The following is a 19,246-nucleotide window of genomic DNA, read 5'->3' as shown; positions in this document are numbered from 1 at the left end:
AAACCTTCCATTTTTGATGAGGACAAGTACACTGATCTGTTGCCTTTTTATAGTGCTTACACCTGATTGGTATGTTTACAATTAACCACCTAAGTGCTTGCACACCTGACGCCCGTGTTGGATCAAGGTGTTCACATGTGTGGCATTTTTTTCAAGGCAGTGCCTAAAAAAGGAAATTAAGTGACATAATCTAAAATGTCTGTCTAATGTAGAAAAGTGTGTTTAGTGATTTGCAAAACACTGTATGTAGTATTTTGCAAATAGTGTCAGGCTGAGAATGTGCTTATAGTTGTGCAGGTCTGGGCTTCTGTTTTGCTCCTTGAGTGTCAGGTTTCACTAACTTATTTGACATTTTTGTGTCTTAGCAATCGAAAAAAACTGTATTATAAAATATTTAACCTAATTTATTTTATCTGCGGGAGAAGCAGGTGGGCTACTCTCTAACTTCTCCAGGCTTGGAGATAATAGCAACCGGTCTGCTAGCAACCTGGCAGAAGTAGAAAATATATTTCTAAGTTTGTGATAGAGCTTGGGACCGAGCAAGGGTTTGTGTATTTTTTTACGTGACTTGAATTTCATGAAATGAAGGAGCATGAAAACATAAGAGCTGCCTCTGCCTCGGAGCCATCCTGTGTAGAGCACCTCCACAGCCCCTTGCCAAACAAGCGCTCCCTGAAAGTCACGCTTTTATCACCTACTTTTAATTCTTGCCAATCTGCAGTTGGAGATTAGTTAGTTTATCAGAGCTGGGAAGCAGTAAAGCTGCAGACTGTAAAACTCAAACAATGGCTGAATGGCACTTAAACGCTCCATGAGCTGAAGGCAACTACAGTCAGGGCACAATTATCTGGGGGTTCATTGCCACGGAAAATACCTTTTTCCCATAACTCTTTTTTAACATTAACATTTGGGCTTTTTGAAAAGTCACAATGTATACTTGAACCGTAGTCAGGGATGTTTCTTTCTCTAAAAAGGTACTGTGAGGTGCTCTCAATCAGAGCGGCCATTAGAATACACTAACTAGAACCTGTTATTTTAGTTTATGGCATGTGATGCCCATTCAATCCTTGCTGGGTTATGATAGTAACATCCAAGCAATAGGCAGGGAATTCTATTAGGACATGTCACACTCTGCCAATGAGCCTTTCTGGGTTTTAAAGCCCAGTGTTATCTCTCCGCACTTAAAGGACACAGTGTGAAAGCTCTTTCAGAATTCCAAAAGCACTGCGTGGAATTACATCGAGGCTTTGGAATTGTAGCAGCAGTATGTAGCAGCTTGATGGACAGCCATTGTGCGTGTCTGTGTTTTAACAAAGATGAGGGTTGTTGGGAGCTGCATATGCAGTTCTGCTTTCTGGTACGTGTAGGAGGGAAAGTGTTTACAGCGCCATATAATCAAAAAACAGAGCAAATTAGATTGCCAACTAGTACACTTGGGAGTTGTAGTTCATCTCTTTTCATTGCCTTTTGGAGTTTGATTATTCAGAGAGACAGCGAGGTTGTGAAGAAAGTGGGCTGAAGGACGTGAAAAGGACATGTGAAAGGACAGCGGATGGCGTCATGGTATCTTTACTCTGTGCGGACATTTAGTTCATTGCTTTGTCATTGTGCTTGTCCCTCACTCTAGAGAAGTTCCCCATGCTCTCGTGTAATTTCAGTCTGTTCATTTCAGTACTTAATAACTAATCAAGGATGACCTTACTCTGTGAGTGTATACTAATGCAGTTTTCATTTTGTGTTGATACAGTTCCAGTCAATGGTTTGGACACATTCATTAAATTCAACGAAAAAGTGTGTCAACTTTTGAATGGTACTGTATAGAAAGGAGGGATAGATACTTCAAGACTTTTTTTAAGTGAAAGAAGTCAAATGGCTATTTACTGGGAGGTTCTGGTTCAGACAGTTTTTGTTGACTGCCAATTAGCCAAAAATCCAGGGAGTAACTGGACTAGAACATCCATCCATCCATCCATCCATCCATTGTCAAACCGCTTATCCTGCACACAGGGTCGCGGGGGGGCTGGAGTCCATCCCAGCCAACTTCGGGCGATAGACAGGGTACACCCTGGATTGGTCGCCAGCCAATCGCAGGGCGGACTAGAACATGGTGAAGCATATTCTACAGGTCAGTAGACAGTGAACATTAACACTAAAAAGCACAAAAAAAAACTAGATCTTTTAATACTAAAATTGTTATAAACGGAGTAGCTCAAAATAGGAATGAAATTAACTCCTTTACATTGTTTCAATTGTAAATAAAGTTAAATGACAAATTATTACAGTGGAAAACATACCTTTGTACTACTACGACCAATTAAGTATTTTCCTATTCATAATTTCAGAATGTTAGTTAAATCATTTCTTTAATGGCATCAAATAGCCAAGGGGGGGGTGGGGAGGGGGGGGGTACTGAATCACTCTAACCAAACAGCAGTTCGGACAATTGGGCCTGTTTGGAGACCCTGAATGGTCCTGCTTGGGGCACCAGTAGTGGACTAAATAGTCCTACTGTGAGACTTCAATGCACACATGGCCGTCGGTGGACATAATTGGAGAGGCGTGATTGGGAGGAACGACCTCCCTGATCTGAACCCTATTGACTTATGTGCCAGTCACGGATTGCCCATAACAAATGCCATGTTCGAACACATGGATGTTCATCAAGCGTATGTGGTACCAGAGCAGCTTAGGCCGAAGATCGATTTTCTAAGTCGTATCGTCTAAACTGAGGCTGCATGTTTTGGACACTTGGGTAAAGAGAGGGGCAGAGCTGTCAACTGATCATCATCTGGTGGTGAGTTGGGTCAGAGGATGGGAGAAGACTCGGGATAGACCAGGTAAACCCAAGCATATAGTGCAGGTGAACTGGAAACGTCTAGAAGAGGCCCCGGTCCAAAATATTTTTAACTCGCACCTTCGGTGGAGCTTCTCTCGCATTCCTATGGAGGTAGGGGGCATTGAACCAGAGTGGTTCATGTTCGAAACTTCCATTGCTGAAGCGGGGAGTTGTGGCCTCAAGGTTTTAGGTGCATCAAGGGGCGGTAACCCTCAAACCCTGTGGTGGACACCGGTTGCCAGGGAAGCCGTCCGACTGAAGGAGACCTCCGGGGTTATGATATCTGGTGAGACTCCAGAGGCAATTGCAGTGTACTGCCGTCAAGGAGTCAAAGCTGCGAGTGAGAAAGGACTTCGGTTAGCTATGGAGAAGGACTAGGTGGAGAGATTACATCTCCACACTAGGAACGCCTTGCGATCCCAGGCAGAGCTGGTAGATGTGGCCCAGGGAAGGGAAGTTTGGGGTCCCCAGCTGGAAGCGTTCCAGTCTCCCACGACCCGATCCCAGATAAGCGGTTAAAGATATGAGATGATGAGAAGTTGGCAAGAATCAAATGTGTATATTTGGACAGTACTCTTTTCTCTGCTGAGGTAAAGTGCTTCTTCCACTCGATTGTAAACTGAAATATTTTCCACACGTGCAGAGTAACTATGACGTTGTTGTCATCAAAGCAGAGATTTGCAGAGCACTCGCAGAGTTCTGCGTTGGATTACCCTTGAAATAGCACAGAGGAACTATTTTTGTCTTCATGTTGATGTGCTTGTCAAAGGTTTGAGAGTCCTCAATGTTGTGTCAAAAATACCTTTTCCACTTTCTCCTGAGCCTTTTAGTTTTACTCATCCACAGATGATAATTTGTATAACAAGATGTTATACAAAAAAATGTCATTCGAAGCCCTAAGCCAGCCACTAGCAGCGCACAACAACAATAAACACAAAAGGAATAAAAACGTTACAAAAAAATGTAGATAAAAAGTGTGCGTTTGTTTGATGCAAGTTTGAGTGTCAAGTGTCTATGTATGGAAATTTGATCGTATTGTAACGCGGGGAAGAAGATGGTGTTACATAATACCAAATCCTAAACCACACACATAGAACGGCTTGTGACGTAAGAGGCAATACAGTTCTTTTAGTCAATGTCAACTACTCTTCAAATATTCTGTGAGAGGCTATTTTCTGTTTGTGAAGCTATAATTTTAGGATCATAACCATAGAGAACATCATGTCCTGACATGGACCTCCTGGTGTTAAGAAATTAATAAGCTGAAAAACAGCTTAATATTCTATTAATAGGTTAACTGTAATAAAGCTGTAAATTAAGAGAATGCTATGACACTAATTCAAAATTCTGTTAACTTAGTCCATGGAAACTGAGACATAAGCTGTGCCAAACATTTAAGCCCAGTTTATGCTTCTGCGTTTTCAGAGCGAGGCAGGCGCAAGACCCCCTTGCTTGTCCCTTGCGTACCTTTTCACACCTCGAAAGCGACGGAAGCCTCCCGCAGCGCACAAGGCTGCGATTGGTCTGTGTGGTGGCGGGCGTGGTTTGGCTCGGCTGCAGGGGGGGCGGAGAAGGGAGTGGTTCAGGGACCGGTGCCGGGGGAGGCATAATCAGCCTCAGATGGGACAAATCAACCTCTGTGCTCTACCTTTAAGTAGGAGAAATCCGGCAACAGCGGCAGCGCGGAGCGAGGCGAGGATGCTAGAGCCGGTCGTGTGCTGCTGTTGATCATAAAGACTGTATAAATGGAAAAGACTGCATCGTCGTCATTCCGAGACACCCCCATTAGGTCGAACCTGTCACAGTCTGCTAACTACATCCTTTACGGAGTCTCACATTTCCATTATTGCAACGACGCAGAAGCCAGCCGCCAGCCTTTAGTGTGTGTGTGTGTGCGTGCGTGCGTTTGTTAGACCTTAACTATTAGTATATATCTATACAACCAATTCTTTGTGAGTAAATTGTTTATTATTTAGATCTTTTGAAGTGAAACTAATACAAAGGCCGAAAAGTACTAAAGTACTAAAATAGTAAAAGAACTCATCTGACACAAATTTCAAAGGCTATAATATATGAGCTTTGATACATTTTTGTTCCTATAATAAGAGGGTAGGAGGAACTAACTTTAAAGTAAAGTAAACTTTACACTACATCATATTTTAATATCAGACTTAAATATGCAAATGCAAATGTATGCAAATGCTAAATTAATTCCTTAAAAATGCCAAAAAGTGAAAATGGATTAATGCACACAAATAAATAAGCACTCATCACAAACTGTTAACTAAACATCAATAGTTTGTTTCCCTTACAAACTTGTGTGCGTGTGTTTCAGAAGGTACACAATATGCTTTCCTATTGTGGAGAGTAAAATGAAATCAAAACCAGCTTCAGAATCACCGTCACATTAAAAACAGAACTTCTGTCGTCATTTGTGAATGTGACTGTAGTGGGATGAGATTGTTAAATATATTATTTCCACAAGAGACACATTGCAGGAGCATGAATTGATCACCTCCGTCCTACGAACACTTTAAATTAAAAGGATTGAAAAGTATGGCATGAAAAGCGTGGGAGTGACAGAAACACAATCGCTTCCCCTCGCTCTTCATGTAAATAAGGGAGGTATAGAAATAATACATATCGGTTGTACTTTGTCTACTCCCTCCCCCCTTTCTCAGCATAAGCACTTAATGGCAGTGACTTTCAATCCGAGGACACTCTACTTTGTGTCCAATGAATCAGTGGATACCCTTAAGCTTTGCAAGCACAAGTTTGCTGATTGATCAATCCACATACCTGCTTGTCTTTATTTTAATGCCTGAGACATCTGTTTCTGCAAGGCCATGAATATGCATAATTGTGATGTACTTACTGCGGGGGCCTCATGAGCAGTAAAATTGTCTGGTGGTTATTCTGAACTCCGGATCAGTGTAGAGCTGTTAATCATCCCCTCGATGTTCGATTATTTGTAAGAGAAGCGTAACTGTAAAAAACATGCTGACATTTATAGCTGGAGGAAATGCTACGGTCACTTTTACTCAACTATTTTATATGTCGTAGATCTTTCAATGGAATGATGTAGGCTGCATTTCTCCTCTTAAATCCTCCATAAAAGGAATAATATCTCAGATTATAGCTGCTCTTCTCAAGCTAAACCTGACAATTAGATAACTCAATATGGCGATATTTATTCTTTCGATGGAATGGTCTCATCAGGGGGACAAAGACATTTTGATGTACAGCCACATCTTCTAAATTGATAACAACATTCTCAGAGAATGTGATATCATTTGGAGGGAATTTTCATTGAAGGTCACATTATCACCCAAACCGATCAACCAACCTACCAGTTGCCAGCTTTTACCCAGAATGCAATAGCGCTACTACCTCAGGACAGGGTGCTTTTCCATCACAATCATAGAAAAAAAGGTTTGAACCCAGTAGTGTTTCCCCCACCAATCGCGCCCCCCCCCCCAAGAAAGTCTCCACTGGTCTGACGCGCACGCACGCACGCCTTTATTAGTTAAAATGGGCTGTATTCTTTTCATTGTGACTCTGGTTTCAAATTGGTGTAGTTCTTTCTGCCGTCTTAACTGGTTTTGAAACAAAGCATAAAATACACTTTATATTGCTTTTTACTTCAAGGTTATATCGCCCTACTTTCAACCTTAAAGTAACATTTTCTGTCCAAAATGTATAATTCTTGTTTATAACGTTATGGGAGCCTTCTTCAGTGGGGCTGATTGACAGACTGATGTTTGCATATAAAATGAGACCAGATTATTTTTTTGATAAAAAGGAGATGTTATACAATTTGCCTACATCATGTCTCTGGAAGCGTTGACGTCCCAGATATTCCGGGCCACCTCAAAATCATTGGTTGAAACCATGAAAACCATTGTAGTGTGAAGCTGTGCACTAGCGTTTCAGAACGGCAAATCCGTACGAGATCGACCATGATTGAGCGACCAGGAGGGAACACTGTGTTCAGATTCTTCAGTACGGCAAGAAATTACAGGCTGAGACTTATTCTTTCCACAGTTTTGAATCGCGAGTTTGTTAACAACCATCTCCATCGATCCATCTTTTGCAAATTCACCCACACACACGAAAGGAAACGCGCACACACACGCACACACACACACAACGTCATCCGTCATCTCCGAGCAGAGCAGGTTCCACATGACTGCCGTCGTTAAAATAAATCAAAAGAATTGCTTTCCAATGTATCACTGTCTCCTTTCTTTCAACTTCAACTCTAATTATAAAATGTCATCTTCACCGACAACAACGGTAACCCGGAGGGCAAGTCGAATTCAGATGTATTTATAAAAAACATTAGAGCAACTTTATCAGAGACTGTATCAAGGGAAACAAATATAAACCCACATGGGCGAAAATGTAGCAAAGGAGCAGTGTGGTACTCTGCTTTAACTATTCACATGTTGTGCGCTTTAACCAGGCATGAATGTGTGTAATTAAATTGGGAAGCTACTAGATGTGCTTTTTGTTCTAACAGTGTGAGGAAGAGGGATGATTCAAATCTTCTGAGCGGCCGTTTCAGTGCCGATGGCACTGATGTTCCATGAGAGGAGAAACAAGAAAAGCCTGAAGGTTTGAGCAGCGTACAATCATTTCACGCCATACTAGCGACCTTTGATGACCTCGCAGGATCCCAGCTGCTCAGCACATATGAAAGGAACAGCTAGTCGGAGAACATTTAGCAGCCTAACAAACAGAAATCTCCTTTAGGCGGATGCTCCAAATAAATGCTAACCTTGTTTTATGTTAAAATCTGTAGCAATGGACGGATTCAGATCCCCACACCCTCCCCAGAAGTCACGGATCGACACTTTAACCCGGCCTTGCTCCAGTGGAGCCGTGCTGTGGCCTTCAGCGGAGAGCTGTGATTGAACTGGAATGCTTCCAATCCTGAGCGCACTGAGCTGAGTGTGTGAAGCGAAGCGATGCCGAGCCCAAAAACCTGCCCTGAACAAACACCGGCTAAAAACCCATCGGTAGATTCATCACCCAAATTCAGATTTCCGTCGTGGCGCGCTCTGCTTCTCTGAGGCGTTGAGGACGTCAGTCAACCCCGAAGCTCCAAAAAGCCGAAAAGCCATCTGCCGGCCAACGATCGGAATCTGGTGGAGTCGTTTCCATGCATTCATTACTTTGCATCGTTGTCATGGCTACTGCTCTATAACAACCGTTTCCTGGGAACCCAACAAGGACTTGAAGTTGTGAGACGTAAAAAAAAATTTTTTTTTAAAAGCGGCGGACGAACCAACACGTCTGCCTTAGTGTGTGTCCACTCCACCGCATAGTATTACATAACAAAAATATTTCAACAAGCAACATAGATTAAACCCTGCAGCAAAGCGCATCGGGAATGAAGGGAAAGGGGAGAGGAATGATCGGTTTTGCAAGAGCAGAGAACGCTTTCCTTGGACTTTCAACTGTTCTTGGTGTTGTTTGTCCTGTGGCAACTTATTAGCACGAGTGCATCTGCATATGGCTCGTTTTCAGCCGACACCGCAAGACAGGCAGGAGGCTTTTTGACATCTATGATGCTGATGATCCATTCTGTAAGTTTATTGTTTTGCTGTTTGTTTGGGGGGTTTTAAGTGGTCTCCCTTTTAAATAAGAGCAGTTGATGTTTTCTATTCATTTTGGTCAAGTTCAATTGAAAGAAAATGATGGATAAAAAAAATACAAAAACTTGCACTAAAACTGAAAAGTACTGAAATCTTTTATTGCCACTTTTGGATATAATGATTACTGAGTAAGACTGAACGGGCTCAGGTTACTATTGAAATGGGAACTGAACGTATCCGCGAGCACAGATACCTTTCAGGACAACGAGACTTTAAGCAAAACGAACTTGCTGCTGTGTGAGTGGGTCCAGCTAAAATGTGTGGATGTGTGTGATTGTGTGAAGTAGAGATTGGAGCTGCATCCGTTGGAGTGTGATCGTCACACTTCTGATGGGATTGTTAGTGCATGCACGATGTGGACAAACTTCAAATTGCCTTTGGGGATTACCTCTTCATTGTGACTATGGCAACCAATGTTGTCCGGTGACGTCAGCCAGCGGTAGAGGAAGAAGCGGACAGAGGTTTTCAAGGAAATTATCAGATTTGCCAGCAATCTGAGGATTGCTACAGTCATTAGAGTGACAATTGAGTATCACAAGCACTAAAAAAAAAAAAAGGCATTCCAGGATCGATGGACGACATGTGGGAGCCTGAAGGGCCACCGAGGGACTGCAATCATCATCATCATCATCATCATCAGTCCTCTGACTAATGGGCATCTGCCCTGTTCACTCACACACACACGTACGTTGTGTGGGCAAATAAATGATCAAAGCGCGTAGTAAAGATACTTCCCATGAACACACTTTTTACCACTATGAATGCACTGGATGCAAAATGCTGTTGCTGCAAAAGGGATTTCTACGGTTACGGTTTGATTCTTCCATCATCTTTCACAAACATAAAATCCAAACCCTGAACAACAATGACTTCTTTCCCTTTTGTGCCAAACAGCTATTCATCAATGTCTCCCCTTTCCCAATGCTGTAACCCCTGACAGAATAGGTTTCACGTTGTGTCAAACACAACAAGCCACATACCAATTAGCTTTAAAGGGCGGTGAATGTGGTCAATATGATCCTCCTGTCATGCTCTGACAGGCCACACACACACACACACACACACACACACACACACACACACACACACACACACACACACACACACACACACACACACACACACACACACACACACACACACACACACACACACACACACACACACACACAACCATCTGCGTCATTGCAAGCTGTTGTTTAATGATCAAGCGGCCCGGTGGCGTGCTGCATCATCGCAAGCAGACTGTAAAGGGAGAAAGGCTCCGCTATGGAGATGAGACGCAGCACACATAATTAGATGAACACGCACACGTCATGAACAGTGGGGACGAGAAGCAGAAATACACCAGGCTATTCTAATATGTGGAGAAATCTGACCAGCCATTCCAACTCCAAGCTTTCTCCCAAAGACGGCCGGAGAAGAGTTTCAAGCTTCTCTCGTTTGATCTCGGACTCATTTCTTTCTGTCAGCAGAAAGAGAAATTCAACCAAAGCAAGCTGAACAAGCGAAGGTGACTCCTGTTCCTTGCTATCGGGTGTAGCAGGTCGCACTACTGCGCATTGCAAACTCAAATGAGGTTCTTAATGCCGTACCAGTCGCAGATACAATAACTTATAGCAAAGGAGCAGCATATCTCTGCAGATATTTTTCAGCATTTCTGCATCAGTACATCTGCTGCTAAGAAAAATTGAACAACACCCCTCTATGGACACAAAAGCTCTGGCAATTTAGTTTGACCTCATATCCCCTGTGTGAGAGATCAGAGGGAGATTGCATTCGTTTCCTACGAAGCTGAACAGTTGGGTGATTTCGTCGATGTGTGAACGGATAACAAGCTCGTTTTGTTCCCCTTCTGAAGGGAGCTTATATCCTCAGAACACTAGCTTCTCAGTCACAAAAGGGCATAAAAACTACAATAGTTAAAAGTATTTTAACACCACACAGAACACTGGAACTAAAAAGTTATAAATATACCCAGATAAGACACCGTTCTGTACAACTCGGCCAAAAAACAGCTTTAAGCAACAAATGAGTCTTTTCTTGACGCCGGCCTATCACATTATCTATATGAACATTGCAATTCAAATATGTCAGGGGTTTTATTCCACCAGCTTAACTATAATTAAGCACAAAGATGACCTCTGCTAAACTGTGTGGGCTGCACGCTGCAAACTCACTGCCAACAATGAATTACATCTCTTCAAGTATCGCTGCACAGAATGAATAAACAATGTACTTTGCCCTCTGGAGAAGTACCCATGAGGTTTGCTGCAGCATGTCACATTGCAATCACATGGCAAGAAAAATATATCTACATGCAACACTGGTGACAGCAAGTGATTTAACCAGACATGTTGACTTCCACAGACTTTACTCTTGAAAGAGACATGCAGTAAAAATAGAGTAAAAAAAAGCCTCACATTGTAACATCCAACGTCTGCAAAATCATTAGAACAAACAAGTGTTGACCATGCTCATTATTTTCATGTCCAAGCACATGATTGTATATTAAGTGAGGTGGCGAAGCATCGCGATTTCCAAAGACTCCAAGAGTGTTCTGCAGTCTCAACAACCCAAGAGTTTCTAAAAATAGAGCTCTTTCAACCAAAGGATCTGTTGCAAAGTGCTCTAGATATTTAAAAAATCACGTGTGTATATATAATCAAGTGTGTGTGTATATATATTTATATATATATAATAAATAAAAACACACACACAGAAAGCAGGAGACTAAAGAGAAGCTAGAAAGAGGGAAGTCTGTGATTATCATTTACACATCTTTCTAAAAAAAACAGTCAGCTTAGCTTTGTAAAAAGGATGGATAAGGCCCTATTTAAACGAGGGCAGAGGAAAAGTGCATTCAGGTTGTGTCAAACTTCCCTTTGTGCTTGTGGTGTGTAATCTGCACTAAGTGAGGCTGTTAACAAATCATAGGTGTGTTTTTGGCATAACGCGAATCAAGCCATGTTCAAAGTTATATCAAAATCGAGATTCCATTCCACATTGAATTGTCACGTGCAGACTCTATTTAACTGAGGTCCCCTGTGTGTGTGTGTGTGTGTGTGTGTGTGTGTGTGTGTGTGTGTGTGTGTGTGTGTGTGTGTGTGTCATACAGGGACGACCTGTGATGTGAACTTGCCTATGGAAGTGCATCCTGCAGCCTGAATAAAATAACACCAACAAAAAACACTGCACTACCTGCTGCCATGAGAGAGACCACGCCTCGTTTTACCATCGAAACCTGCCGGGCCCGAATGAAAAACATGTTTTCTTTAAAACAATCTCAAAAACTGAATGGGTCAAGCAGTCATTGACATTTTCTCATCTTTACAAAAGATGATGTCTATACACCTCCATCAGAAAAAAGTAACCAGGACAAAGGTTAAAATGTGATACAGCAATGAAATCATTTTACTCCATTGTTATCCAATTCCTGTCAACTTGTTATGATCCATGGCATGATAATTGTGTTTCACCGAGTTCTCTCTATCTAGCAACGATGGATTTGCTTCCTCGTCAGTGCAGGACTTTTATATCGCTGTGAAATTCAAGGCCAAGAGAGTCAAATGGGAGAGGAGCGAAAAACTGCCCAAAATGCTTTAGGCTCAGAGGGATTAGACAAATCGGTAACAACTCCAATTTGCTGCTGACACAATGTAAGCGAAGGGAGTGAAAACAACGGCGTCGGTCAGCACAGCAACAGAACATTATTTTAATAATAATAATATTTTTTTTTAAAAACACCATTATTGTCACCTTCTGGAGAGGCATTTGCCAAATATGTCCTTAGTACACGACACAGGTATTGTGAGGATTAAATAGACTGTCGCTGTACTGGTGTGCAGATTGGGTGCAGCACTGGTTAGTTTATTTTATGGTAAGTCCAACAGTTTCATATTCATCATACATACATGAAACAAGAATGAATTGTCTCCTATTACTTAATAAGTACAACTTTCATATAAGGGTCATCATAAAAGATAGAGAAAATGCCAAAGAAAGCTTGTGATTACAGTTTTGTATGATGTGGCTGGGAAATGACCAAATAAATTATTCATCGGAAAAATCTGCTGATACGGTCACCTTTCAGTATGGTACCAGGGAAATGTACTGGAGGAGTGGTAATGAGGAAAGAAACAAGACAAGGCAGCCCCACATCATACTTTTTACAGACTTCCACTGAGCTCGAAGTATTTTGGTCCCGATGCTGACAAATATATACATTTTATAATATCTCATATATATATATATATAAATAAATATGACAAAGCTCCCTTGCTTCGTACATCTTGCTTCTTGTACTTGTACCTTGACCATTTGCTGCTTATGGGACTGGCTTCCCGGTTGAGGAATCTGGTTGACTGACAAGCAAACCACCGGACCTGGGATCCTGTTGCGGTAACAACGCTGCGGAACTTCCTATTTTTTCTACGGATGTCAGTTAACACACACGCATCAACGGCGCGTTTTCAGAGTTGACATCCTGGAGTTGAAGCTCTTTTTACTCGTCACTCGTTCAGCAGGAAGTGTTGTGGATGGAGAGACAGGGTCTCCTACGGGAAAAAGGGGTTTCCCAAACAGCTTTGGAGCAACCACAGAGGAAAAGACTTGGATCGCTGCCTCTGGTCCACGGCTGTGACATTAAAAGTGAAGATGTTGTCTTTTTAACCGCCACTGTAAACCCTGGCTTGAATTTGCCCACAGGGCACAATAAGCAGAGAGTGGGAAAGCCATTGGCAGGAAGAAAGGGTTTTGCAGCGTACAGACTTTGAAAGCTTAGCTGTGGCATGACACGTCTTTGAAAGCTTAGCTTTCAAAGACGTGTCATGGTGGTCACGATCAATCTTAAAACTCAAAATAGTGCAAAAAAAGGAAGCTTTTGATCTCAAACTGCAGCGATTTAACACTATTGAGACTGATCTAGACTCCAAGTTTGAATTTAGGCTACCATCTTTCTTCAGCCTGCTTCTGATAGGAATTATCAGACTGGTACGACCATGTTAAAAATATGGGTGTGCTGTGTAAATGCCCCATGTCTGATCATAGCCAACAGTTACCAGGACTATCTGGGAGCGCACTAATGCCCCCTGATACAGGTAAATATGATGATGAGGAAACACTGCTCATATGGAGACATTTTGGAGGGCTGTTATTTTGAATGTCCTGATATTGTTTGAATAACACTACAGGGAAGCCTGCTACCATTTTAAAGTGAAAATGTTGACTGTAAATCTAATCTTTGATCATTGTATGTACATTTTATTGATTTATTGTTGATAAACTGATCACAAACAATGGCGACTGGAGCAGTGAGGATGAGAACATCCCACCGAGTTACAGCTTGGTTTTGTACTCTGGGCTTGCGTGTGCTTACCCTGAAGTCGATGCCCACAGTGGAGATGAAGCTGCCGGCTAGAAAGGCTCCATCTTTGAAGCGAACCAGCAGGCAGGTCTTCCCAACACCAGAATCCCCCACCAGCATCACCTGAGGGGGACACAGACGGACGAGACATAGTCAGATGTTGAAGTCAAATGTGTGTGTGCCTGCGTGTGTGTGCGTTTGCTTCCCTTTCCCTTCCATCTGACGACAGAAAACTCTCTTTTGTGCCTCTTGATGCGTACAGCATCATCCGATATACGCTCTGATATGGAACTTCAAAAGCGTTGGACTCTCTGGAACACATGACACTGAACTGTGGTGTGTGTGTGTGTGTTACAAAAGCCATAGAGGGGCAAAGAGCAGTGGCGTAGACAGGCCCGAAGAGCAGGAGCTGTTGTTAATCAGGGCGCAGAATGAAAGCTTCCATCCGCAGGATGATAATTTGCATATGCTCAACGCATTAGCATCAGAGTCGCACGGACACTTTTTTTATTTCTTTGTGTCGCTGCTCCAAATAATGATTAATTATCAGCTCATTAGTTCGGTTTCAATCATGTCTGGACATAAACAATAAAAAGAGAAAATGTAAGAGTAAATATTTCCCAGTTTTTTGAAAATCAAAAAGATCTTTTTTAATGGCAGCAAAAATATGATTTTATAAAAACATTAAAAAAAAAAGGTGGGTATTTTTCTTTAGCATTCTACCAAATAAAAGATGGCTATTTAAAGTCCTGAAAATGTGGAGTGTGGAGAACAAGCCAGTTGTTTTGTCATTATGTCCAATGCTACAAAACACAAAACGCCCACTTATCTCATAAATAACAGACCATCTCATTTTGTTATTCTGCTGGATTGTAGTTGTGGTGCACGTAATGCTGCACTTGTTTCAAGCTGTTACCAAACCTTTGCATTTGCAGGCACCTAATATTATATAATACAGTTTTGTGATTGAACAAAACAATCTGCACCAGCATTCATTTTGGGACAATGCAATCAGTGCAAAATAATGGTGAAATTGTACACATGCAAAAGGCACATTTATGGAAGAAAATCTCCACCAAGAACCGCAGAGATTAAAATATATGCATAAGAGAGAGAAAACATGCATGCCACATTATAAACATTTCAAAGTCAAAATATAAGACAAATTTGAACGTAAGAGCGTTCGTTTGGTGAGTAAAAAATGTAAAATGCCCACCATGTTAATTAAGCGCAACAAAACAATATTAGCAGAAACTTTCAGTCACTTATTGTCATTACTTTTTTTTTTTACATCAAACTTTGGCATTATCTTTACTTGATCGCAAACGTCCACCAACTGTTCACAAAACTAACGCCCCTTGCTTGAATCATCTTCATTTTCAATGTGCTTAATTCACGGAGACGACTCTGCGAAACGTTTCAACCCTTAAAAAGCGCGAACTGTACGGAGCAGATGTCCTCGCACTAATTGAACGCACGCGCGTGGAACCGCTCACTCAATTAAGCACGCGCTGCCCGCGCTCACCTTGAAGGCGATGTCGTAGAACTCCCCGCTGTTGCTGATGGACGGTCTGCTGGGATAAACCAGTCCGGAAGACGGAGCGGCGGCGGCGGCCAGACCTTTGGCCGTCCTCCCGCCGCCCGGCGACGCCTTGGGGCTCCTGGAGCTCCCTTTGCCTTTCGCCGCCTTCTTCCTGGACATGGCTGCGACGACCCGTTCGGCTGCGAGCGGTTCAGAGGAGGACAGTTTTGAAACGCACGAAAGGGCTCCTTTTCCTCGCGGAGTTGTGGTCGAGGCGAAATAAGTTCACCTGTGCGTCAAAATCATGGCTGTGCGTAAAGCGGAGACGGGCAGATACTGGCTCGAGCGCGAAACAGCTGTTGTCCCGGTGGTGCGGCTGGATGACAACGTAAACAGCCCTCGCTCCTCCCTCCCTCGTGCTGTGATGTTGGGAGCGCGTGGAGGCTTGATGGTTTCAGTGGGTTTCTATGGGGAAAGTCCACCCTAAACCGGAAATGATGTACTTTTCTAACAATGTTGACTCCCAAAAATAATTGCTGTCCCTTCTAAGCTTGGAACGACAGACGGATGAGGGAACATTTCTGATGCCACAGTTGTGATCATGATGATCAACGATTCGTAGACACTGTTTTAATTACTCTTGTTCCAAATAGTTATTAGCTGAATCACCATAATGGTTTTATAATGACATGTCTGCCATCTGGTATTTACATCTCCATCACTGCTCAATCCTTTAAGTAAAAACTCAGTTATACAGTGTAATATGAATCAAATGTAAATTGTTATTTTAGGGTGGATTTTTCTTTTAAAAGCTCAGGCTTGTGCGCCCGCTTGTATTGGGAAACTGACATTTTGAAATTAAATTATCCATTACTCTGGTCCCCAAATTTTCAGACTGCCCCCTCGGGCCGTTTGGGTAACGCTGGACAAGTACACCAGCCGTTCAGTAGACGTACTGTAAAATTAGGACCTTTTTAGAGCAGTCCGGAGTGTGTCTGGACAGGTCAGCCTCCGGGTTTCTGTTTTACACCGTAAATGGACTACTTGTAGCGCTGATCTAGTCTGCAACGTGATTTTAACACTCAATGCCATTTACGCATTCATACGCTGCTTGCCTGGCCCCTCTTGCAATTCGGGGTCAGGTGTCTTACCCCGACACATCGGGATGGACTAGATCTGACCGCTATTGTTCTGATTGAGGGATGACCCACTCTACGTTGTGAGCCACAGTTGTCATTGAAGAATGTGGAATTCAAAGTTGCTCTCAAAACTAATCATATCCTCAATCAAATTAACCCAGAAAAAAAAGTCAGTTGTGAAGGTACATGTATTAAGTTAGACATGGCCACAGGCCAAGTACTGCTACCATGGGAGTCAAAGTATAAGAAAGCCTGATGACACATTTGTGCTGATGAAAAACAGGAAAAAATTATGACGCAGGCAAACTTCCCTTTTTTTACATCTTGTCAGGCCAAATTTGCACCTTTTTTTTCCGAGAGAGAGAAAACAAGTCTATTTTACTCATTTTTACAAGACAAGTGTAAAATGCATTAAATTGTCTTAAACAAAACATCAAGAATAGAGCCAAAAAATGACATTGATCAAAAGGCACACTTCTATTTCATTCTGCAGGTATTTGCAGGATACGAGGCTGGAGTACCCAGAGAAAACACACGCATCTGTTGCATATTAACATCTCTCATGGCAAATTCCAGGCTTCACATCAATAGGTAACATCTGTTACTTCTTCTTCTACTACTTCTGTCATGACATGGAACGTTTTTTGGAAGTATTTTTTTTTTCACCATTATTGGGTGACTCAACCTTCACCTCACTGTGGTACAAGGGTGAAGACTAGGTGGCCAGAAACAGAAACATGACCGCGTGAACTGTAGGGAGAAGATGTCCTCGCGTAGATGTTTACTGGCTATCAGTAGCTAGTAAACAAGGGGAAGGCTGAGCAGGAAGTTACGCATTTCGTGCAAAAAATGGCAACAGTGCCCTCAGACGTAACGGTGTAACAGAAGGTAGGACGCTGTCTGTCTGGACGGCGTTATCAGCGGTGACCCCCGTCTGCGGTGCAGAACGGTGGCTGTGAGCAGGCCGGAGGGGCGGGTTTACTCACACTGAAAAAGAAAAAGGCTCTGCATGCTGACTATGTAAACGAAACCCAGAGCAGCTTCGATTACAACACATACAGAGGGCGTGTGCTCTAATAACCCACATTGTTCCTCTGGACAGAGAGAGACCGCCAATGCCATCTAATGGAGCTGGTATCTAGTGGCCATTAGAGGATCTGCACTCCACTGTGCAACCATTGAGGAGCAGCTTGGAGAGTGAAAACACGCTCCTAATCTTTCAGCTCGCAGACAGTCCTTGTTCTGCATCAACTGTGACGATGCGCACACTACGCGGCGCTTTATGTAACCGTGAACAGAGGGATGGCCTGCTGACTCACTGGAGCGTCTTCTTCTCCTGCAACATCCCTCTTTTAGTTCGAAGCCTCCACACCTGAAAGCTGCCCAACTGGAAGGCTTCTGATGTGATTCATTTACTCACAGGGAGGGAATCAAACCGACAACCCATACCGTTTTTTGGTCTTAACCTGTCTTTGAGCACTGCTGCCGCCCACAATTTTCCAGGTTATATCACAGGACCCCGGGGAATGAAGAGCGAGGCAAACTGGAGCTGTAGTCATGAGACAGGCGCCTGTCCCTGCTGACACAACAGGAGCGCAACCGACGGCCGCGCGATCCGTAAGTCAACCGTCAAAGTCGCACGAGACATCAAGAAAAGCTGAAGAAAAAAGGGGGCTTCTGGAAGGTGGTCCGCGGTCCGAAGGTGGGGAGCACAGGATGCTGGAGCTGTGATGAGGAGACTTAAAAACCTCCATGCTGTGCGAGTCCCACCGAGGACCACTGACCAAACGCTGATGATGACGAACGTACCTCGCCACATCTAATTACTCTTTTAACCATTTTTCACAGTACATGTCTGGACAGAAACAATCGTAGAGCCGTTTAGTACTGAATAAATTAACACGTTATTAAGAAGTGATCCCGTATGGAGGATCTAATGACATCTAGTGGTGAGTTCACTTATTGCAACCAACTGAAGCTTCTCCCGTGTGGCTGTTTGTGTGGTTTGTCCACTGTGAGCTACTGTAGAAACATGGCCTTGTTATCTAGTGATAATACACTATAGAAACCATAAGTATTAATATGATATTCCAGCTCTGCCAATAAATCCCTTCTTGATGCTACATGCAGTTTTATGTGGAGCAATAACAACATAAAAAGTCATTGTGAATCAACTGTGAGGATGATGTGGCACATGACAGGAAGTAGGCAACAAGTAGAAGCATCCACATTTAAGCTGCACCGCACCTACTAAACAATAGGGACAAGATTCAGGCTACTCCTCGGAAAATATCTTCGATAGGTGGGAAGAATTCAAAGCCCCAAACCGGCTTGACAGGCGAGGGTCTGGGAAGGCTTGGTTGAATTAAGATAATTGTTTCATTTAACTTCCATACACATTACTTCTTTTTTTATTGTTATGAGGGACAAAGATTTAAGGCTGCTACTGGAACATACACGGTACCCAACTCTAACTTTAAGAAAGTATTCAAGAATGTGGATGCAGGAGTGAAGCATAAAGCCCAGATAGCATGAATTATCTGGGGAACTGCGCTATCTAGTGGCCTCCCACCATTACTACTCCATGTTAATGTGGACAATATGGATATATCTGCTCAACATTGGGGGTTTTTCTTCATAAAGTTGTTGAAAACAGTTTATACGTATCGAATTTCTCGAATCATAATTTAAATGAGGTTTTGTCAAATATACACACAGACTGTA

At 42.8% G+C, this 19,246-nt stretch overlaps 1 protein-coding gene across 2 annotated transcripts in view; it reads right to left on the bottom strand.

Moving 5' to 3' along the window:
* rab26 (RAB26, member RAS oncogene family) overlaps positions 1-15,862 on the bottom strand; it is a 54,339-nt gene extending 38,477 nt beyond the window's left edge. The window contains exons 1-2 of one of the 2 annotated variants that reach the window (XM_040176431.2): positions 15,387-15,862; positions 13,874-13,984 (exon numbers count right to left, since the gene is read on the bottom strand). In XM_040176431.2, the coding sequence (XP_040032365.1) occupies positions 13,874-13,984; positions 15,387-15,563 (288 nt within the window). In that variant the 5' untranslated portion in view covers positions 15,564-15,862. The remainder of the gene's footprint in view (positions 1-13,873; positions 13,985-15,386) is intronic. The other variant, XM_040176429.2, reaches the window with a different exon arrangement.
* Between the last annotated feature and the right edge of the window lie 3,384 nt (positions 15,863-19,246).

The sequence above is a fragment of the Gasterosteus aculeatus genome, chromosome 5 (genome assembly GCF_964276395.1).
Source record: "Gasterosteus aculeatus chromosome 5, fGasAcu3.hap1.1, whole genome shotgun sequence".
NCBI classification, from domain to species: domain Eukaryota; kingdom Metazoa; phylum Chordata; class Actinopteri; order Perciformes; family Gasterosteidae; genus Gasterosteus; species Gasterosteus aculeatus.
Note: the sequence above shows the minus strand (reverse complement) of the source record. Positions and strands in the feature narration are given on the sequence as shown.